This window comes from Gouania willdenowi, chromosome 10, assembly GCF_900634775.1.
Source record: "Gouania willdenowi chromosome 10, fGouWil2.1, whole genome shotgun sequence".
Taxonomy (NCBI): Eukaryota; Metazoa; Chordata; class Actinopteri; order Blenniiformes; family Gobiesocidae; genus Gouania; species Gouania willdenowi.
Window position 1 is genome coordinate 35,773,735 of NC_041053.1, and position 24,861 is coordinate 35,798,595.

At 35.4% G+C, this 24,861-nt stretch overlaps 1 protein-coding gene across 7 annotated transcripts in view; it reads right to left on the reverse strand.

The window, feature by feature from the left end:
• LOC114470578 (teneurin-3) overlaps positions 1-24,861 on the reverse strand; it is a 293,284-nt gene that overhangs the window by 125,159 nt on the left and 143,264 nt on the right. For all 7 annotated transcript variants that reach the window (XM_028458826.1, XM_028458831.1, XM_028458830.1 and 4 more), the window contains one exon: positions 11,570-11,795. In XM_028458826.1, the coding sequence (XP_028314627.1) occupies positions 11,570-11,795 (226 nt within the window). The remainder of the gene's footprint in view (positions 1-11,569; positions 11,796-24,861) is intronic.

Genomic DNA, 24,861 nt, shown 5'->3' on the forward strand with positions numbered 1-24,861 from the left:
CCTTGTAATGTACAGTAACTGATTACCGTAACAAATATATTTTGTTTCTTTCTTATTTTTGCAGACAGTGACACAGTGTTGGAAACAGTAATAAATAAAGACAGTGACACAGAAGAGAAATTTCAAGAATGTGTTGTGCATTAACACATTTTTCAGATTCTATTGTACCTTTTGATTAGGCTAGGCTTGAACAAAGAATGAAAAAAACTGTACAAACAATAATTTGTGAAGTTATTTGAGCTGTTCTGTATAAGGAGACATGTTCAACAAATCATGATATTTTGAAGTCATATTTAGTGCTGTTTGCTGTTGAATAAATGAGGACAGAGAATGGTGAAATATGTCGATAAAGCGAACACATTAGTAGACACGCTGTGAGCAGATGCAGTTTTCGTTTGTTTGTATATCCTCCAATATGGCGGCGCACGGTTACGCAAGCAGTTTTGGTCACGTGGTTGAAAACAATCCATTGCAGCCTTTTTGATCAGCTTTCCTTTTTTATCCTATAAGAAATCTGTGCTATTACTGTGTGATTGCCGCTTTTCTTTCTCCACGAGAGACCTCTTCATTTGTACCTTTTCATTCATGCCAGAGCTCTGAAATAAACTCTTTTTTTTTACTTTAAACAGTGTATGCTTACCAGTCACCAGTGCACATTTTTATAACACTGGTGACTTTAAACTTAACTCACTCAGTGCCATTGACGAGATAACTCATCATTTCAAATCCAAACACTCAGTGCCATTGACGAGATAACTCGTCATTTCAAATCCAAACGCTCAGTGCCATTGACGCGATAACTTATCATTTCAAATCCAAACGCTCAGTGCCATTGACGAGATAACTCGTCATTTGCGTTTTTTCACGGGGATTACTAAAAAAAGCCCTGGCGGAGGTCCCTCATCAACATCTAAGCTGTGGGGTGTTGTAGTGACCAACTGTGCCCTGAAGATGGCAGCAGTACATCTTTAGATGAGAGATTAGCCACTGATGCTACCATTAGCTGGGGAGGAGAAGCAGGAACGAGTGAGATTATGGCGCTACAGAGTGATATTGTGACGTATCTAGCAGCACACAGCTCCACATACTAACACAGAACATGTGTGGACCTGAGTGGATTATTGATAATGTTGAGATGGTGAGATAAAACCTTCAACGGGTCATCACTGCTTGTCAGGAGGAGAGGGTGTGTGTGTGTGTGTGTGGGGGGGGGGTACAAAATACACACCTTTAGATGAGAGATCATCCATGCTCAGCAGAGCTCAGAGAGAGAGGAGGAAAGGCGTTTATGAGACAGAAAATGGGTTGACATTCCCAGCAGCGCACACTGTGTGGAACTCATGGATAAAATTACGGGGAACGCAGTGACACTCTGCATGTCCGGGAGGAAGAGGAAGTTGCGTGTGTGCAGACTGATGAGAGAGAAAGTTGGTGGAACGCCAAAATACAGTAAGAAATCCATTAAGCTCTGACCCAGATAGATAAATAATAATAATTTTGCCATCAAAAGCCCGGTCTCAGTGTTTTTTTTTTTTTTTGTTGAAAGTAGAGGCTTCAATCTTTCAGAATCCAGTATCAGATGTCAGATAGTCATAGTAGAAAATATTCTGTGGGTCTTTAAAAATCAGTCAAAATGCTCAAAAACGGCTGGCACTGAGGGGGATAGAAAATCTGAAAATGGCTGGCACCGAATGAGTTAAATGAAACAATAAAAATACTTTATACCGACATCCTGTAGTGTGCAAAATAACACCTTAATAATACTAGAGGTGTTTGATATCAGCTTTTTGCTGGTATCCGATTTCCGGTAATAACCGATACCGATAAGACCCCCTCCCCCAATCTCATTTCAGATCACATCATAAAGCCTATATATCTCCATGGATGTGATGCTCTACTTGATGTAATCCACAAATCAACATCATCTGTGCAAAAAAGGAAATTGTATTCAACTTTAGTAATGGAAAAAGTGTCATTTGTTTTTGAATATGTTGCCTCAGCCTCAGTAGTCATCCAGACTAATTATCCAAGCAGTTAAACAGTTGTAAGAACTCCACAAAAACGAGACGTTTTTGATGACGTTAACTCCGAAACTGTAATATCAATATTCTGAGCTATCATTACAGATATAAAATATGTTATATAGTATGTAGATTTGGTGCAGGTCGATAATGATACCTAGTAGGCTCGAAAATTAGCGTTAGCTTAGCAGTCAGCCCCTGAGCTATTTAGTTTGGTACTGTCTTGGTGGTAATAAAGCACTGATACATGACTGTATCACATCATAAACAATATATACCTTTGCTTAGCACACAACATGGAGATGAACAAGCAATTTTTAATTGGCCGCAATGTGAGCCAGGACTACATTCCATAGCTTCTAGTTTTGACAGGAAATGAAATGTATTGAAAGGTCAAGTCTCAAAACCAAAACAATATTTTTCCCGCCTCTAGATAGAATTTATCACCACAAACAAAGTATATTCAGTTACACAAGGCTTGGGGCAGAGCATCACTTCCCAGTTTTTCTAAATTGGTTAAAACTGATACTGATGTAAACCGATATTACATTTTATGACAAATATGTGCCGATTATATTGGTGGGCCGATAATATTGCGATTATCAACTTATTATGCAAAGAAAACCTTTTTCCGCTCGAGGAAAACATGCATAAATATGAAGTAAAGCACATAATTCTGAGAGTTAACAAACACTTGTCTCTTAGCTGAAAGTTCCTAGACATAAAAACAGAAACATTACCTGGTAGTTAAGTAATTATCATCCGTCCGATTGGCTGTGAAAAATCACATTTCTAAAATGACATTCCGAGGGAGAGAAAAACATGTTTTCTACTCAGATGACCAATTATTGCCAACTGCCTGAAGAGAGCCCTTCACTCCATTATAAACCAATAAACATTTGCTGGCAGGAACATCAGTATTCTACTGATAAATTAGACTTCATGTCTAACCTTGAAATAAAATCCTTCATATTGGGAAAAAAAAACCCAGAATCATCTTTTAAACCTGTCAAAAAAAAATGTAGCGAGCGGCAGTTGTTGATACTTCTAAATCTGAAAAAAAAATTAATAAAAATACAGCAGAAATCTGCATTCAGTAGAAAAGTACTGTCGGTACTCAATCCTTGTACATTTTGTTCTTTGGTTATTCCGTTTAAAAAACCCTCAAAATACCAAATAAAAAGTGTGGTTATTTTGTTTTACTGACTTAAAACAGAAACAGAAATACATAAAAATCAAAAACCAGATAAGCAGTGTTTTTCTGTTTTAAAATGATATCTTCTGTTTGTGTGAAACGATGGATGAGAGTTTCATGTTTTACTGCTAGACAAAAAAGAAGCAACGCAAAAGTCACATGACTGATGAACTGGTGAATTGAAACATTACTAATACATAATTAAATCAAAACAAAAAAAAATGAATGTTACATAAAACATACACATGATATGTGATTAAAGGAACCACAGGTGGTGTAATGAATCTACTGGTGCTCCTCATTTCTTGTGATCAAGTTCCGTCTGTGTTGACGGCTGCGGTTAGTGGCTTGGTGGTATTATAACGTGCAAAAATATATTGTTTCTGTAAAAGTGTCAAATGTGTCAAACATTTTCTAACATCTATTGTTCCTCACACCAGCCTAGCAGTCAGTCACCAGTTTATTTGGACACTACTTGGACCGAAACACTGTGAGGTGGACAACATGCTACAAGATAATTTTATCAAACGCAGCAGAGCAAAAGTCCGCCCCCATCTGTGGGTCCCCTCTGTGTGGTGAGATTAAAACATGAAGCTCTTGTCTTAGTTTCCCCGTAAATATCCAAATATCACACAAACAGAAGATTTAATTTTAAAGCAGAAAATGCTGCTTGTCTGACTTTTGATTTTTCTGTATTTGTGTTTTGGTTTTAAGTCAGTAAAAAAAAAAAAAAAATAACCACACCATTTATTTGTTATTTTGATTTGGTTTTTAAACGGAATAACTGAAGAACGAAGGGTACACGGATTGTACTAAAAAAACTGAGAATTCTAATCTCTCGACATTACCAAAGGATCTTTTAATTGTACGACTGATGACTCCTGCTGCAGTTGTTGCACAAAGGAAATGCCATGTCCCCGCTGTGATTTGAAGCTTGGCTGACTGACAGCGAATCCCCATGTTCATCATCCCACACAAACAACTCTCACAAAAACCCTGCTCATGCTACCGTTCAGCAGCCCTCGCCTTGGAGAACATTTCCAGCGTGTTTTCTATTAGGACAGCGTACTGTCTGGTGGACGCCATAACACATGATGACTTTAGAGCGGAGACGTAATTTCATTTTACCAAAGGACTCCCTTGACACATGAATCCAATGAGGATTGACAAGACATTTATAAGTGGAACGTGTGGCTGGCCAGGCCTTCAAAAGGACTCATACAGACATGTCATAACGCCTGATCTTGTTCGCTCTCATTGCACCTTGGCACGAAAAAATGTATGTATGCAAGGAGCACACACACACCTGCTGGCTTTTTTTATCTGTTGGAGCACAAGGAGTACGGAGCTTCCTGCAAACAACACCACAGAATCTATAGTGTAAAATTCACTGATACACACACTTTGTACAAGTTCTGCTCAGGCCTCATGTGAGCATTGGTCTCTTAAGATACATGGTGATTCATTCACTTGTTTCAGTGTAGGATGAAGCCAATGCATTATTCCTATTTGAAAATATCACAAAAAAAGGAGATATTTCAGTTAAAAAGTAATTTAACCCCAGTTCGAGGCTTGAAATTCGAAAAACGTCCTTGGCTGTGTTCGAAATAGCGCACACCATACTAAGCACTACAAACTCAATGAGTATATACTGTGTACTATATACTACAAGTATGGTTAAGATAATTAGGATGGTGATGGTAATTATGCCCACTGAAGTATACGTCCAAGTTTCCCAAGACAACAGAAAACAATTGTTTTAGGGTTTAGTTACTCTTTAATAAAAAAGTGGTAAAAGAAACATGAAAGTGTGTTTTGAGCAGATGTGATATATCCTACTTTAGCAGAAGTACTGTTACTTGTTTGAAATTGTACTCAAGTACAAGTACACGTAAAAAGTAGCTCAATTAAATACTACTCAAAGTAAAAGTTACAAGTTACTTTCACCCCATACTTTTATTATTGGTGATAAATCTTGCCACGCTTCCCTTGCATACAGTAAATATCTCATGTTTAAACTTAAAGAGACCAAATCTTGCACAATTGGAACTTTTTTTTTCTCCCACAAAGGCATCGGTAAAAAATAAAAAAAGTTTGTCACAATGTACAATTGTTTTTTTGTTTTTTTTAAATAAAACAACACCAATAAATGAAATATTAAAATAAATGAATAAAACTCTAAAACTGAGAAAATACCCAGCATTCAATGCTGTTTTGGCGGCGTACATTACATTTAATCTGATTTGTCGGCTATGATATAATGCATGTGATTGTCTGGTCATTTCATTTTTTGTAGTTTCACAATGTCCGTTGATCATATTAAAACAAAAAAAATATCATTTAATCAGTAATGGTTGGGTGTAGAAATGAAACAAATTGCTTTACTTCTTTTAAAACATACTTAAGTAAGATTACTGATTTAGAAATATACTCAAAAATGAACAAGTTCCCATAAAAGCATTAATGTGAGTACTTATAATCCATTACTTTCACCTGTGTTTTTTAGTAGGTTTTCCACTTTAATCAAGTCCCAGGTTTGCACCCCAGGTTCCAAACACACTGTGCTGCGAGTCCGAGTTTCTTTTATTCAACGTTTTCCTCAGTTGTATCAAAAACGCTCCATTTGTCTAATGTGTATGTTTAATCTTTGTAAACTGCAGGAGTAAATGAGCTGAAATCGGAAACACAGGGTTTTTGCCCCGGCTTTGACAGTACGATCACAGCGGGAGTCATGACTTTATCCACTCACCACTCGATAATGAGCAACCGTTACGGTGCCAGTTACACAGTGCGTCACTTCACTCATTTAGAAGAACACTGAAAGCCATTTACTCTTAAAACGAGTTTGTATGAAGTCAAATTGTCGCACACCGCTGCACTGAAAAACAGAGGCGTGATGGGAGGTGCACGTGCACGCACACGCACACTTACATAATCACTCAAATGGCTAATTGCTGCAGGAGTAAGATAATGCTGTCAAATGAGAGGTTTATTTTCAAGGAGGTCATTATGCCAAAGGAAATATATGAACCGCGATCAAACCACTGTGATTTATATGGAACCCTTTTTTAACAAACTGCCTTGTAGTGTCCACACATGCACTTGCTGCATTTGATTAAAGAAAAATGTGTCATAGGCGAAGGTGTAAAGAGTACTGATATATTCTACTCAATTAGAAGTATGGTTACTTGATTGAAATTGTACTCAAGTACAAGTAAAAAGTAGCTAAATTAAATAGCAGGGTTGGGGTCAATTTTAATTGTAACCGCATAATTGATAATTAATTACAATTATGGTGTAATTATAAATGCAATTTTAATGTAAAAAAAAAATCCTTTGCTGTCTTAATCATAACTAAAGTGTAACTGAGTTTAGATAATTGACTTTGTAATTGTAATTACCATGGAAATTCACTAAAAACTGCCAATGACAATTTAGCACAAAACTGGGGAGCCATGTTACAGTTCTCTGTACAGTTCTACACATATGTAGTTAACAGTTATTAAATATGTTTCATATCAAGCTTTCCCACATTTGAACATTTAAAAAATAAACAAATAAAATTGAAATCTATGTGTATATTGACACAAAAAAAAGGCTCAGACATCCGCACCAAAAAAATTAAAACCTATATTTGAATTTGAATTGATTATAAAGTCTAACAAGGAAACCAATAGATAGGGTTGTGATTAATTGTAATTTAACTATAGAAATGGAGAACATGATTGTGATTGACTTTCAAAGGATTAAAAAAATGTAATTGAATTGTAATTGAACATTGTAACTGATTCCAAAAAGGCATCTGTTTTAAATAAAATGTACAAAATGTACAATTATTTATCAAATAAAATAACACCAATTCATTAAAACAATTCTCAGGTTCTAAATATAGCAAAATGTATGAACTCCAAAACAGTGCCAGCCCAACTGTGCCATGTGGGTAAAAATATAATAAGTAGAAACAACAATCAGAACCATAGAAAGTGGCTGGACATTGATCAGAAATGGTACGACTGAGAACATATGGATTAAGTTCAATGTGCTTTCATAACCTGACCTCAGATTGACAGTTTAGGAAAAAGTTTATGAGTCCATGAAATGAAAATTTAAAAAAAAAAAATCACAAAAAACTATCATTTACAAACGGTTTGGTGTAGAAATGTAATGTATTACTGTACTTTACTTCTTTTAAAACATAATTAAGTAGTAGTAAAATTATTGATTTAGGAACATACTCAAAAAGTTGTACATGTAATTAATTACTTTCACATCTAGTTACAGGTGCAGAACTGTGATCGCGTAATTGATATTTAATTACAATTTTGGCATAATTATAATCATTATTGTCATTTAAAAAAAAAAACTGTCGCCATTGTAATCATAATTGAATTGTAATTGAGTAAAGAATATTATTACAATTTTACAAAGTAACAATACTGTGATCATACTGATGTTTTGTACAAAGATTTAGAGCTATTGCTAAATCTCTTGTCCCGAGTTGGGCTTTTACATCAATGCACTAAAATATAAATGTAAAGATGAAAAAAAAAAAAAAAAACACATAAAATCATCACAACACTATATGAATTAAAGATAGTCAATTTATAATTGAAATTTAGTCATTGAGAATGCAATTGTAATAATAATATATTTGGTAATCGTAATCATAATTGAATTCTAATTGAACATGGATAATTGAAAACGAAAATAAAAAATGTAATTGACCCCAACCCTGGTTGCAGGGCACCTACAATATGTGTGGGTAAAACTAAACCCCCCAGAAAACCTGAGACATCCTAATGAATACTTGGAGCCTCTGTTTACATTTCCTACACTGGTAGTTTTCCTGACATCTGTAATTACGTGCTGAACCATGGCTTCCCTTTTTGGCCCCATTGGTTGGCAGCAGCCCTTGGTTCCCACCCATTGACAAGCACTTGATTTAGAGTCCACTGCAGGGATAGTGATTTATGTCTCGGCTGATGATAGGTGTGCACATATTGTTTCGTCGATACCGCTAAGACAGCTCAAGGTCATTGGGCGGTTGGTATTCCATCACATCGTCTACCTGGGAAAGTGAGACTGTCACCACCACCACATCCTGAGTGATCCAGGCACATCATGGGAGGTTGTTACTTCATGGCCCTCATGCACAATACCTAAAAGTTGACACTCTCCACAGTTCCAGAGAGGAGACAGTGTTCCTGAGAAAAATGCGGCTGGGATGCAATCATCTAGTGAAGGACATTCCTGAGTCAGAACGCAATACGCCGCGCGTCATTAGCCGTGGTATCTTGAGCTCACTGATTAAGAAAGATGTTAAGTGATGTTTCAGGAGAAAAAAAACTTGGCAAGGGTTCTAATGAAACAAAAAAAAATGGTAAACTGCACTGGAAATGGAGATGTAACACAGTTCTATTACCAAGTTTGTCGTTAAGTTAAAGACTCACTGATTTTACCTTAGCTCTTTGATATTCACACACTTTAATCAAGCCTTCCTTTCCTTACTGTGTCTGCATAATCGCATATTCAGCAACCAATTTACCCAAAGATGAAAGATGGAAATGACTGTAAAACCTTATCCCTATGAAGCCATGCCACACCTGCTTGTTATGCATCAGATGTTTTGGCTAGTACCAGTATATTAATCAAGATACATCAGATAAATTCATGCCAATTTCTTTTTAAATGCCAAAATGTTCACAAAAGTAACCACTTTGGATTTTAAATTAATCAACTTACTAGTTGATTTCTGATTACTTTTCAGTTCAAAACTGCCACAAATCGTTTTATCAGATTGTGAGAACCTTTTCAATCGGATTGGAACTACTATTTAGTATGACTCGAGGCTCAAGGCTGGACTCCAAGGTTGTGTTTGAAATTGCATACTAACACTACTGATACTAAGTTTGACGTCAAAAATAGTATGTAGTACGTTCACATTAGATAGCATTGAAAGCCTGAGTACGTGAGAAAAACGCGGATGTCTCCAGATATCTTCGAAATGTCGTCATGAAAGGTGTTTCCGCAAGTTTTATGGATCAAATGAGCACATGTTGATATTCTACTTGGTCACTTTCTCACTTTCTTTAAGTATACTTCAGTGGGAACGGTCATCACCCTAATCCTCCTATCCATAATTATAGTAGTTCACAGTATGTACTCTGTGTTTGTAGTGCATAGTACGAAGTTTGCCATTTTGAACATAGCCTACGTCTCAAAGTTATTGGAGAGTTTCCCAAGTTGCTGCGGGAAGAAACCAGAGAACCAAAAACCAAGCAATGGTAAATGGCACAGAGTGTCTGACTCTTTAGCATCAAGGCAATAATCTACAACGTTATTTCTCGTCAAGAAGCTAGAAGGTTGTGGGTTAACATCTCTAGCTTGTTCTTCCTCAATTCGATATGTTAGTCCTGCAATTGAATGATGAGTTTCACCCTGATAAGGATAGGATATTAAAAACAAGTGAATGTTCTTTTTGTTAACTACGATGTCTGCGCTCAAATGAGCTGAGAATCCATAATATATTCATATTTATGAAGAATTATTTGAGAGACTCTAACAAAACCACAATACCTAACTTTCAAGGTCAAGTGTTTCTATTCCTTAATCAACCACATTTCCTAAACACCCCACCTGTGGAATGTTCTTGTCATTGGGAAGGACAATGAGACCACCACTGAGAAGCTACGCCTTAACACTTATTTTCACACACATGAATGGAAATATTTCAAGAGACTGGAAAAAATAAAGCACAATAATAGCACAGGAAGGACATTTCGTCACATTTGTTTGCAAAAAAAAAACAACAACTGGCAATCACATTCTATTTTAATGTAACATGTGACAACAACGTGAGGATGCATGTGTGTAACATGCTGAAGCTATCTTTGCACCTTTTGCCCAGGATTCAATGCAAAAATGTACAGAAGTGGGATAATAAACGAGGTGTAAAAAGTTATTTCTGCCCCCAAGTTTTCCTGATTTTTTTTTTCTTTCTGGATTTTGCGCAAAAACCCAAGAGGTTTTAAAATTGCAAGCTGCTCTGCCAGTTAACTACAATCTATCACAATAGCTACTGGTCACTAATATTCCTATTAACCTATACTTTAAATTATTTATTATTTATTTCATTCATTAAAAAAAATGCAACAACAGCATTTACACGAATGAAAAGGAGCAGAAAGAAGTAAAAACTTATAATGTCTGCCCCTATCTTTTAACTATAAAAAGAAAACCTACATCTTCTGATGATAGAGAACATGCAAGCCCCCTGAAACATTACTCTGGTTATGTTATCTTAAATGTTTGATTTAACTCTTCTTCTTTCTTTTTCTTTTTTCCTTTTTTAAATCTACACACATAAAGTTGGATGATAGGAAAGACTTACTTTGTCAATTTTATCTTAACGACTATCGCCGAAGGGTTCAACCTTAATATCTGCCTGAATAATTTCTCTGAACAAAGCTGCACTATTTGAACAATAATTTACACTAATCAGCATGTGTATGCAGATAAATTCATAGGGATAGTGTTGACACCATTTTTTTTTTAATTAGTAATGCATATTCCTCTATTACTTTTAGAAAATATCAAATGTAGAAAATGAATTACTTTAGGAGCCACTGATAAAAACAGAGTATTTCACACTGCCCTTTAACGCTCCTATTATACTCAAATGTTACTAATACATTTTACCCTTGGGGTCATTCTGACCCCAGGGACATTTGCCTCTAGAAAATGATTGTCTGAAAATTGTTGTCAAATTTTCAGTTTTGGAGTTAGTGTATCTTGAAAATCTTTCATCCAAATCTGTTCTAATCTGTGGTGCACATTCATTACTCTCACACAATTAACCAGATTAGTTGATATTAGTGACCCCCTCCTTTCCTCTCATAAACACATTTATTCACTTATTTTTATCTCATTTTTGTAACATATTCTGGGTTAATCACTATAAAGTCCTCTGTCTCAGACACAATTTCCTCGACGTCACTTTCACTATGAAAGAGCAGACAGATAGACTCCTTTTATACAGCTAATATAGCTTGGGGTCAAATTGACCCCAGAGGAACACCAATGTGTGCAATACGTGTCCAACGCATTTAAAAAAAAATCATGATAATGTTATGCTTTATCAATTGTAACCATCACATTAGGAAAAGTCATAAAAAAAGAAGTAAACTATTATTTTTTGATTAATAAACAATAAATGGGGTCAAGGATAATAGGACGATTAAAGCTCCTGGTTTGTTTATTTTTCTTCTTCTTCCTGTTGATTTTTGTCATCTCTATTGAAATCAGTCTCGTTTAGGATTATCCGGTTGAGTTCAAGTCACTTGGGGCCCCCTACCTGCTCTCCAGGGCCACATTGCTGCCCAGGACCCAGCTGTCCTGCAGCTGGACGCATTCCGCTGTACTCTGCAAGTCAGCCGCCAGGCCGGCTGCGGGCGGGGGACTCGGGCACCTCTGATTGGCCAGCGAGCTACGGCTCAGGGACGTGATGGATGGATGCTGCTTGTGCGGAGGTGGAGCAGGTGGAAGTGGAGGCGGGGCTTTCTGAAGAGACAGATGGTCACCTGGTGAAGGGGAGAGAAAAGAGACATCAAAATATTTATTTCTATTCAATTAAAACATATGTGAGAAACTCAAGGCCCGGGGGCCAAGTTCGGCCCTTTGGAGCATCTAATTCGGCCCGGAGGAGAAAACAAAAATGACATTGTGTAAATGAAACTTAATATTTGCAGTGGCTCCTCACAGTTTTTGTGGTGCTTATATTGCATGTTTGCAGTCATTTTTCATGTTTAACTGTTGAAAAAGACTTTTCCTAAAATTATTACATGACATTTTCTTTAATTAGGTAGAAATTGGTCAATAAATCTATGAAATTTAAAGTGAAGACCCTTTTGGGACTGATATCTGTCACTTATTACTTGGATATTGATAGGCATCATATTAGGATGTTTGAGAATTAATACAGGAAACAACAAAGGGTTTTGTCTGTCTGTGGTCACTTTGTATTTTAACCTTTCAATTATATATGCATTTTTCTGTCTTTCTGTGTGTTTTCGAAGTCTTTTTGTGCATTTGTGTTGTTTTTTATATGCTACTCGAGTCATATATTTTGTGTTGTTTTTGGTCCTTTTTGTTTTGTTATGGAAGTCTTGGAGCATACACTATCTGGGATGGAAAATGGATACTGATGAAAAGGTCTTGTTGGGGGAAATGAAAAAGTGGCTACACACAGTAACAGCGCATATTTCCTATAGGCTGGAAAAACCAAAATGATCAGAAAGGCTGCTATTGGCTAATCACACTGAAGAGGGGAAGGGAATATGTTTTTCCCAGCTCAGGACACACTTTGTTATGAGATTATCAGTGTGCTGACACTAAAAGGGAATCTCTGTGGGAACAAGACATGTTTTGCAAACACTAGGGAAACATCAAGGAAGGGAGAAATATGTATAAGTATCTGTTTTGACATCTTATGAACTCAGAATTATAATGTGCATATAATTCTACCATTATAGTGTGTTTTTGGATTCATTTTGAGCATTTTTCTGTCATTATGTGTGGTTCTGAAGTCATTTTTGTTCATTTTCTATTGTGTTTTTGCACATTTTAAATGAGCTTAGTGTATTTGGTCTTTTTCTGTGTTTAGAGAGTCATTTTCTGCAATTATTTTACCATTCTGTACATTTTTCTGTCATATTGTGCATTCTGATCATGTCGTGGGTTTTTTGAGATATTTTGTGTGTTTTTTGTATTTTTTGATTTTTTATTGTGCAGGCCGCTTTGGGGGCCACACAAAAATTATTCCTACACAAACTTCATTCAACAATTTAAAATTCTTAAAATATTTTTGTGGAGAGACTTTGCTGAAATGACTGTGTGCATGTGAAAGATGATCAGGCCAATGGTCCCTCGTTGGTCCCATTGCCATTGGAATTGTTATATGTTACTTATTGCTTGGATATTGTTGATTTCTTATATGTTTTGTATTTTATGTATATGTACGCAAACTAGGGTAAAATAATGTTGAAATGTTGCATAAAATCTGTGACAATCTTGAGATCAAACTGCGATGTATTTAACACCTGAACTAAAATGAGTTTGACACCCCTGAATTAAAACAAAAGGTGTTTATTCTTTTGATTGAATGCACGCACACTTTTACAGCTGTATGATTTGCCATTGTCCTTATTATACACCTTACATAATGTCTGTATGTGTGGGTTTGTGTGATGTTTTTGGGGTATTTTTTTTAATCATTTGTAATGTTTTAATTATGTAAAGCACTTTGAATTGTATTTGATAAATGAACAAAGTTTGATTTGATATGATTTGATTTGATTACACAGGATTGCTAAGACAGCAAACATGTAGGATAATGTGTCTGAGTTCTACCATCAGCGTCACAGCCTATAGGCACCTGACATCGCCAGAAAAGTAAACACAACCAGGAGCAAGACATTAAAGGAGATGCAACCATTGCAAAAAAAAGGAAGACATAAGCACTGCTCTTTATGAAAATCCACGTAATAATTGTCACAAAACGCCACACGGCTGACAGTTGGCTTCTCTTAAACAGAAGGTCACTTAGAGAGGCAGCTGTTCTTTTATGGGCGCTTAACGCAATGTTTCACATTTGATTACAGCCAGAGAAGACTCTCAAATAACTAATGACCAGAACATCCATTAGAGCTCTGAGAGAACAGGTTTTCCAATTTCACACAAAGCTGTGCAATTGGCCCCCAGAATGGCATGTGGTGATTATCTATCCATCTTCCCTGTTTAAAAGGTAAAAACCCACAGTGCTGACAATTCTGATTTGCTCCAATGAGCCCCAAATGGGATCATCTTTCCTGCCTCACAGAGGCGTTGAGAACATAGTGGGAGTTGTGTGTTTTAGGAGCTTCTGTTGTTTTAGCATTGACAGCATGAATTTTTACAATCCCTAAAGGGGTTTGAAGTTGGAGAATATGAAATACTGGAGATTGAGGTAGTATGTAGTGTATGAGGAAGCATATCAACCCACACCTGTGGCTGCAGAGCAAACCCACTGAAAGGGCCATTATTAATAGCTATTTAAACCTCCCATTATCCTTGGGGTCAATTTGACCCCATTCAATGTTTATTATTCCAAAAAGTTGTTGACCGTGGCTCAGGTGGTAGTGGGTCGTCTTCTGATTGAGAGGTTGGAGGTTCGATCCCAGTACCTGACTATGTGAGAGTGATTGGGTGAATGAGCTGATATGTAAAGCTCTTTGAGACTGTTTCAGTGTGGTGATAAAGCGCTGTATAAATCAAGTCCATTTACCATTTTTTTTTTGTTTTGTTTCATATCTCATGACTTTTCCTACTTTGATTGGTACAATTGATTAAGCGTAACATTATCATGATACATATTGCACGCATTGGTGTTCCTCTGTGGTCAATTTGACCCCAAGCTGTTTTAGCTGTGTAAAATCTGTCAGCGCTTTCACAGTGAAAGTGAAGTAGAGGAGATTGTGTCCGAGACAAAAGACTTTATAAATAAATATGTTTATGAGAGGAAAGGGGGCGGGGTCACAACATCAATTAATATAGTACATTCTTTGAGAGTAATGAATGTGCACCCGAAATTAGAAAAGATTTGGATTAAAGATTTTCAGGATACACTAATCCTAAACCTGAAAGTTTGACCTGATGGTGGCGCTGTAGGAAAGGTCATATTATCACCACAACCAATAACTGTTCAGACTCTTGTGCTCATTAATGTTGTCAGTAAATGTGAGAAGATTTAAATGGAAACTATGAATTGTAATTTAAAAGTTTGGCTTGATGGTGGCGCTAGAGAACAGGTCAAGGTTTGATCGTTATTGGTTATTTATGTATTCAACAGATACACAAAGTGCCTGACACAAAAACTTGGTCAATGATTTCCTGAAAATTATTTTCTGGAGGCGAATATCACTGGGGTCAGATTGACCCCAGGGTAAAATGTGTTCATAACATTTGAGGTTAATAGGAGGGATAAAGATGGATGGATATTATGGGTAGGAACGAATATCATAAAAAGGAAGATACACTAAAGCTTTGTATTTTTTTTACCACTTTATTTTTCTATATTCTTGTTTTTTTTGTGTGCTTTTTTTGGTCATTTTGTGTATTTTTGTATGGTTAAAAGTAAGATATATTGTATATACTAAAGGGAATATTGCACAAATGAATGTTGTAAAGTGCTTGTCTGTTGTCGGTGTAAGGTTGTGGAATGCTCAAGATAATGATTTGAAGGTTTATACAAATATTTGAGAATTTTAAAAAAAAGTTAAAAAAAAGAACAAAAAGTAAAAAAAAAAAACAAAAAGACAAAAAAAAACAGCCAATATGCTTTAGAAAGTTGACTCGTGGTGTGATTTGTACATTTTTAGGCCGTCCTACCGTACTCAATACGTCACTCACTTTGTTATTGTTGTTATTTCTGTTGTTGTGTACAGTAGTTAAAATCGCTACTCCCGTTATGTGAACAAATCGGGCTGAAATTTGTTAGGTGCAATCTATGGATGTGTACGCATCGATGTTCTGGCACAATTTTCGATTTGGGGCCCAAAAGAAAAGAAAAAAAACAAAAGTCAATTTATCATTTATTTGCGAGTCAAATATTACGATGGTTGGTGGAACCGAATCATTGGCACATACCAGTATATAGACGGGGCCCATTACCCCTTACGTGTGACGGGGAGCTTTTCAAATGACTACTCCTCCGGAATGCTGTTTAGTATGAACACTCTATGAATGAATATGATGAGACAGTTGGTGCCCCTTTTTTCCGGTAATTTCCAAATTTATAGCAACATAGTCGTGTACTATATCGTTTCAAAGGTAATTCAACGTAGATTACAATAATGCCTCGCACAATTTGATAAGGGGCCTGAGGGGCCCATCCCCCTCCCCCCCTTTTTTTTTTGTTTGCCAATTCCCATTAAAGGAGACATATTATACACATTTTTCAGTTTTCAGATTTTACGTCGCACAATTTGATTTGACTGAAGTCTCTGGAACGTGGTACATGCTATTTTGTGCGGAGACGTTCCGCGGGCCTGGCCCTAGTTTATCTGAAATGATTTTTGGGTTATCAGAGAATCGGGAAAATTGTGTGGAATGATAGGGGAAGGTTGGAGGGGGTCATTGATTATGTATTAATTAAGTTAAGGGTCAGAAATATAAGAGTTTATTCATTTTTACTGCTCCTTCCCAATCATGAAAATGTTTATTTGGACTGTGATCAATTTTGATGTACCGGTACATGGGGAATACTGTATATGTTGGTTTGCATTTTCATGAACGCAGTAAATAAATGAATAAAAGTGAAAAATTGATCCCTATAAGAGAAGAACAAAGACAGGGATAAATCAATTTGAAAGCAACAATATTGGTTTTGTGTTTTCTTTCATCATAAAATCATTTTATAACATTTATTTATTTATTATATATATTTTTATTATTGTTATTACACTGATAAACCCCCCGAAAACCTGCTTTGAATAGCTGACAGACTGAGCACTAGCTGAAGCTGAGTCAATTTTAAATCAAGTATAAAGCAGCAATATATGACCAAAGGGAAAAATGAACAAATCAGAAGCTTTAAAACACTGTTCCTCCTCGCTGTGATTAACAGAATATTTCAAGCTTCCTCGAGAACAATCAAACATGGTCTCCTCATCAACTCCACACCTTCACATTCAGTCCATCCTGATGCAGAAAGTACTTTAATCAGCAGCAGTATTGTCGCTTAGGGGAAAAAAAAAAAAAGCACATAAATTGCCATGGCTCGGATGATAACGAATATGAGACATCCTTCCTCATCCTCCCATGCAGCCCAGACTGTGAGCCCCATTGGAAATGTGCTAAGGAGGCTAATAGAAACATGGATTATCTACGTCCACTGGCTGCTTTTACCTCACCGCTGGGCCTGGTTTCACTGCACCAGCCTCCAGCACCAGCACCAGCTCTTCAGCTCCACTTCACATTTAAACCCAAGCATTTCTCCAAATAATCAGCAGCTACGATGGCAACAGCAAAATGTCAGTGAGCAGGAGTGGGAAATAGACTACGAGGAATAAATATACTAAATTAGATTCCGAGAAAATATTAAATTTGACAGAAAACAGCAGGTTTCTTTTTAATATCATGTTCTAGAAAAATAATAAAAACCATGTGAATGAAGAGATCTAGGAAGCAAAAAAAAAGCAAATACCTTAATTTTTTAGATAAATTAACCCCTGAGTTATGTATTACATCTGACCCCTCATTTTAAATGGAGAGCAAATATTTATTTAAAATAGCTTTAAACACAACATTTATTTTTCATGATAATCTTTAATGGAGTGGTGTGGAGGTTGTTTATGTACATTATATTCATTATTTGTGGATGATATCTTTTTTGGTTGGTAAACTATATATTTTATTAGCATAAAAATCTTAAAATCACTATCAAGAATTTTTGGTAGGCATGATTTTGGGATGTTTGGTGTGTCACTAATTACATCAAACATTTTGTGTTTTATGTAATGTATGTTTTTTGGAGTCATTTTATATATTTTTTTTGTATTGATTTTTTTAATCATGTTTTAATCACTTTTTTGCATTTATTTTGTCATTTTGTGCATTTTCCTGTCATTTTCTGTGTTTCTGGTCTTTTTCTATGTTTTTGTAGTAATTTTCTGATTTTTATTATCATTTTGTGTGTTTTTGTCATAGTTTTTTAAAATTCTGTCATCATTTTGTGCATTTTTTTGTCATTTTGTTTGTTGTTGAAGTAATTTTGAACTTATTTATTGTATTTTTGTACATAATTTGAGTCATTTTGTGTGTGTTTTGAATGATTTTAGTGTGTTTCTAATTTTGTGCATTTTGTGCATTTTTCTGTCCTTTTCTCTGTTTGTGGATTTTTTGTGCATTTATTAATGCATTTTTTGCATGTTATTAAAGCCACTTTGTGTGTGTGTTTTGACTCAGCTCAGTGTTTTTTTTGTGTCTAGGGAGTCATTTTGTGCATTTATTTTGTCATTTTGCGCAATTTTCTGTAATTTTGTCTTGTCTTGTCATGTTGTTTGTTTTTTTTGTTTTTTTTTTTTGTATATTTTCGTGCATTTACTTTGAGGACCAAACAAAATAAGATGCAGTGCTGCATGTGGCCCATGTCTGCCCTAGATATTGTAACATGATTCTATCCATAAAGTTCATTCAGCAAGCTAAAATTCTTACATTTTGTTTGTGGAGCGAGTTTGCTGAAATGACTGAGTGCATGTGAAAGATTATCAAGCCAATGGTCCCTTATTGATCCTATTGCCATTGTTTACTCTCTAGTTTGGAATTGCTGGCACTATTTGCTCTGGAAGTTTTGAAAGTGCAGCGAGGGCCAACCTCAAAGCCATTAAAAATGTGCAGTGCTTAATTGTTAATGAGACGAAGTGTCAGCACAGCGAGCAGAGATATGAGCCTCTAATCTGGATGCTTCCTAGATCATCCTCCAGCAAATATGGTTTAATCAATTTCATATGAATCAAGTTTAGTGGGACTACCTGACGAGTGACTTAAGAAAAAAGGTATGAGAACAAACTGAGAGCACATTAGCATAACATCAGGCCATGAAGCATGTATAATCCTACAAAGCACAGAGGAAACACAAAGCCCCACCAGCTGCACTGCACTGCAGCGACTGCCTCATTTACTCATGTGTTTGGGAACAGCTCCATAAAAGATGCAGTTTTTTTTTTTTTTTGACATTGGGAATATGTAATGTGCTTTTTTTTTTTTTTTTTTTTACACATCACTACAGCAGCTCAAAAAACATTCAGCATATATGAAATACTAAGTCCCTCCTCCACCAATACAACAATTAACTACAATATTAATGACGTCAGGATGCCATTTGAGGTCAAGAAACTAACAATCTTCTCTGACCAATTTGAGCGCATACTTCCTTATTTTTACCCTTTTCCTGTAACTACTCCAAACTTTCCATATTTTAACCTATTTTCATCACTTTTTCGATTTTTTTTCTCATTTTAACAAATTTTTGTGACGTTACTCACCATTTCTGCAACTTCTCCATCAAATTTCAATATCTTTTCTACACATTTTTAAACTCTTTTCCCCACTTTTTTAAATAATGTAACATATGTTTACCCATTATTGTCACTTTTACCCTCTTTTTACCATCTATCATGCTTTTTTTTATGACAATTTAACCAAATTTATGATTTGTTACGCCCATTATTTGCCAGTTTAATCTAATTTTTCCATTATTTACCTTTTTTTACCACTTTTACTGTCAGTTTTTGGTCACTAAATTGCAACTTTTAACCTATTTCTGTGAATTTAAAAATCCCATTTCATCACCTTTTTCACCATTTTTGGTCACTTTTAACCCATTTTATTTCTTAAAAACATCTTTAAGATGACTATATACTATGGCCCAAATAATACTAAACTTCCTGGATAACAGTGGATATTATTCAGATAAATAAATGTGGTTATCACAGATTCATAGAACAATGGACCATCATTTTGCTGACTTTATGGATGGACCCTAAAAATCTCTCCCCTTTATTCCCCCTTATAGATGACCCTGTCGCCGCATGACTGTTCTTCAATGTTCATGTTTGTGTTCAACCACCTTCAGGTACAGTGGGGGTCCTCGGTCTCTGGAACCTTTATTTGGGGGCTGAAAAGGTGGAGAACCACTGGATTAGGGAATCTATGGAGGAGTAAGAGAAGCTGCTGTCCTTCAGATTGAGCGTCAGAAATGGAAACGTGGACAACAGTAAGGGTTTGACAAATTGCAGTGACTATACAACTTGGTCAGAGTATTTCCAAAACAGTAGCTCGACTTTGGGAATGTCCCTTATCTGCAGTCAGTCCTGTTTTTTTTTTTTTTTTTTTGAGAAACTCTGAAAGAGGAAAAGTAGTTACTGAGAGTCAGAGCTCTCCGACATTATAAATGAAGGCTGGCCAGTGTGATTTGATTCTACAGAAGTGCTGCAGTATACTTCAAATTGATGAGCAACTATAAGCTGGGTCTGAAAGGTTTAGGAAAATACAGAGCATCTCTCTCAGAGCTACTGGACTATTGGGTGACAGAACTGACCTCTGTCCACAGCACAAAGCACAGAGTGGCTACTTGAGCATTGGAACTGGACTATGGAGCAATAACTGAAAGTGGCTCAGCTTGATAGATATTCTTTTTACATCACCATGGCAGGTGGTCGCTGGTGTGTTGGCTTCATGGAGAACAATTTACAGCACAACAAACTGGAGCTGTGTGTCTTTTTGTCTTTTGACGGAAATATAATTTAGTTCTGGTCCTGGTTTACTCAACACATTCTACTTTATTTGACCTAATCCATGGAGGATTTAGTAGACTACAACTACACTCCTGCTTATAGTTTGTAATTATAGCCAAGGTGAGGTAAATGTATCTGTATAGCATGTTTTATATAAAAGGCATTTCAATTTACTTTACATGATTAAAAAAGTGCACCAGAAAACATTCATCACATGGTCGGTATTTAGAATAATGACCAATCTGAGCATTAATACAGGAAACAACAAAAGGGTTTGTGTGTTTCTTGGTCACTTTGTATTTTTTCCATTTTTTATTTTATGTACTGTATATTATTCTTCTTGCTCTGGATGTTTTTGGAGTCACTTTTTGTATATTTTTGTCATTTTGTGTTTTCTTATGTAATTAATATTTTTTGGAGTCATTGTATTACTGTGCAAATTTCTGTCATTTTGACTGTTTTTGGAGTTATTTTGTGGATTTGATTGGATTTCTGTGCATTATTTGAGTCATTTTGTTTGTGTGTTTTGTATCATTTTAATGTTTTTGTTCATTTTCGGTGTTTTTTGTTGTTGTTGTCATTTTCTGTGTTTTTTGTTGTTGTTGTCATTTTGTGAATTTATTTTGTCATGTTTTGGGTTTTTGGAGTAATTTTCTGTATTTTTTTTGTAATTTTGTGTTTTCTAATGTAATGTATGTTTTTGGAGTCATTTTGTGCATTTGTGTTGCATGATTGTGCATTTTTCTGATATTTTGTGTGTTTTTATTGTATTTTTGTACATTATTTGAGTGAAGTTGTGCATCTGTTTTGTATCAATTTTATGTTTTTTGGTAATTTTTATTTTTATTTTCATTTTATGCATTTATTTTGTCATGCTATGTATTCTTGTCATGTTATGGAGTTTTGGAGTCACTTTCTGTAATTTTTGTCATTTTGTGTTTTCTAATGTATTGTATGTTTTTTTGAGTCATTTTCTGTATTTGTATTGTATCATTGTGCATTTTTCTGTTATTATGTGTGTTTTTTGAGTCATTTTGTGCAATTTATTGCCATTTTGTAAATTTTTCAGGTCACTTTGTGCATTTTTTTTTTCTTGTATTCTTGTACATTAATTGAATCATTTTGTTTTGGATTTACTGTTTTTGGTCTTTTTCTGTGTTTTTGGAGTTGTTTTGTGCGTCTATTTTGTTATTTTGTGCATTCTTGTCATGTTGTGTGCATTTGGAGTCAATTTTTGTTTTTTGAAAAATGTTTAAAAATCAACAATTAAATTATTTTTAAAAATTTGCTTTTTTACCATTTTTAAAAATGTGATTACAATTTATTACAATTAATATACAATATAGTTTTGTTATTATGAGATTTGAAGAAGAATAGTTCAGATTTAAAACCTTTTTTACCCATTTTTATTTTTTTTACAATTTGTGGCGATTGGGGAGCCCTGAGAGTTTTTCATTCTTCAAACGAGGGCGCAGCAGAAGTTTGGGAACCACTGGGACAAACAACCAAAACTTTGGTGTAAATTATTAGACAAATAAATGATCATGCAGTATTGTTAAATCACACAATTTACACCAAATACATACATAATACCAAATTGATTAGAACTCGACTTCCCAGAGTGCACCTGTAGGAGGAAACAGGCTGATTGACCCCTGATCAGTATTGATCACTGAGTTTGATCACCTGAGAGGGACTGAGAGAAGCTCAGTCAGTCAGAGGAAAGACCCTCCAAGTCCATCAATATATTCAGTCCAAAGACGTCAACGGTCGGTAAAATGTTCATTTATTGTCATAGTCTTTGAAACTCTGCTCAATATGAACGTTATGTTTAAGTTATTTAACTAAATGGCAGATTAGAAAAGTGACATTGCAGCATTGATTTAAATGAGTTGTGTTGAATGGTTCTTGCACAACATTTCATTTAGTTTGGAAAATTAACAGTATAAAATACAATACAATAATCCAAAGTTAAAAATGTTATAATTCTGTTCACTGTTAAAACCTTACAGAAAATGAGGAAATTATATATAATAATATTTGTGTTTGTCATTTAAAAAGGCTGTTAAAATGTATACATTGTTTCAGATATTAACTTTGTTTCTGTCTTTAAAGGTTTACAACCTAATGAATGTGAAGATGAACCAACTGACAAAGCCGAAGGAAAAATAACAGTGATTTCAGTTGGAAATTTGAGTCAAACAATAGTATTTACTTCTGATTGGCTCATTCCGTCCATTTAACACCAACATCTCCCAATCACAAAAGTGCCCCCTGATTTTGCTGTAGTTTTAGTCATGTTGGTTTGTTTGCTATTAGTGTTTAGGATAGACCAGTGGTCCCCAAACTGGGGATGGTGTCATGTTTTTTTTTTTTTTTTTTTCCTCACTTTATTAATAAAGAGCTTCATCACTGTTCTAAAACATGTAATTACAGATTTTACAATATTTTTATGAGATTTGAAAAAGAATAGTCACCCATTTGCTTGATGTTAGTGATCGACCGATTCCTCGGACGGCCGATTTAATAGGTCGATTTTTGCGTGTTTTACGTGTATCGGCATCGGCCGATGCGCGCTGCTGCGTTCGCCAATCCACTTTATATACAGAGCGGCTACTACAGACTGCTCCGTTGGCTGCAGAGTGCTGAGCCTCTCCCCCCACTAGCAGAGCATGAAAGAATCTCTTCAACCCCAACGGCAAGTTTTAAACTTTCAAATAATTTTTTAACTGTTTGACTTAGCTGTTGTTCCGTGGTTCCACGTGTTGTTGTTGTCGCAGTTGTATTTAACGAGCAGCTGGCTGGAGGTTTGACGTGTGTGTGTATGTTCCTCTCTCCCTCTGCTTCTCACTCAGCGCTGCACTGAGAAGTTTTTAAAACTTTGAGAAGCAGTTTACTACTTGTTTGAATATTTATTTTTGTTAATGTTGATGTAATTTAGAGCAGAAACCTGAACAGTTTGTTGCTTAATGCAAATCTGACATCACGTTATTTTCCTCTGCTAATTTATGTTCTGGGGTTGTGTTTGAATGGAGTATTATTCATGTTTTCTTTTTTGTGTTTAATACTATAGTTATATAAATTTATACTCAATAATCCTGTTAATAAAATATATGTGCAAAAGAGCTTGAATTTAAAAAACAAGGCGTTTTCCGTTTTTTCATTTTGGTTTTGGAAACAAATATCAAATCATGAGTGGGTTTTTTTTCGTTTTTCATGTTTTTGTTACATAATGAAAAATGAATGAACGATTGATACACGGATTAGTCAGGCCAACTTTTGTCAAAGCTATTATCAGGACAAAGAAAAACAGTTCCTATAACTTTTCATAAGATCTCACTCTATTTTTTGCTTGTTATTGTTCTACATCACCTGTTTTTATTATTTGTTAATTTTTGTTTTCCTTGGTGTCGTTCTAACTCACCTTTGTTAATTTCAATAAATGTTCCTTTTTTTTAATTGAGACTTGTACCATTTGTTATCATCATTGTGTAAAATTGAGGGAGCAAAAGTAGTATCGGCTCCAAATATTGGCCCAAGAATATCAACAGTCCGTATCGGTCATCGGCCCTAAAAACCCATATCGGTCGATCCCTACTTGATATATATTTTGTCACGGTGGGGGATCCCTGAGAGTTTTTCATTCAAGAAGTTTGGGAACCACTAGGAAGAAGGCAAAAAAAAAACATTGGTGTAAATTATAAATCAAGGAAATGAACATGGTGTCTTGTTACATCACACAATTTACACCAAATACAGTCCTATTGCGTTATCTACTGCCACTTACTGACACAAATGTATACTTTTATGGGTCTGCCTATCATCTTGAGCAAAATAAGTGACTACATAGGCCAAACGGTGGCTGCGTTTTCATTACTCTCGGATATGCATAAAATCTAAATAGCACAACAAAAACTGGAAATGGAAACACCAGAAAAGAAGAAAAAACACTTGAATATTGCAAAAAATGTTTTTATGCTTTCATGAGGAGAAAGTTCAGACGTTTTGATATTGAAATGTCACAAAAACGCTATGGAAACACTTTTTCCACCAGAATGTGGTCACATGGCCACTTCTCGCTGAGAAAACATGACGCGGTACGTGTGGACAGAAGAGGAGACTCACATTTCTTAGTGTTATACTTAAAAATTATTACTGCCACATTAGACGTGAAACAATAAAGAAATATAAGTTATAAGGAGGTTTGGAGCATCCATTCACAGAAGTTACGAGGCTCCTACTCAAAACAACGTTCAATGGAAACACGTTCAAAGCGCAGTTATACTTTGTCGACTTTTAAAAATATTGCTTTTAT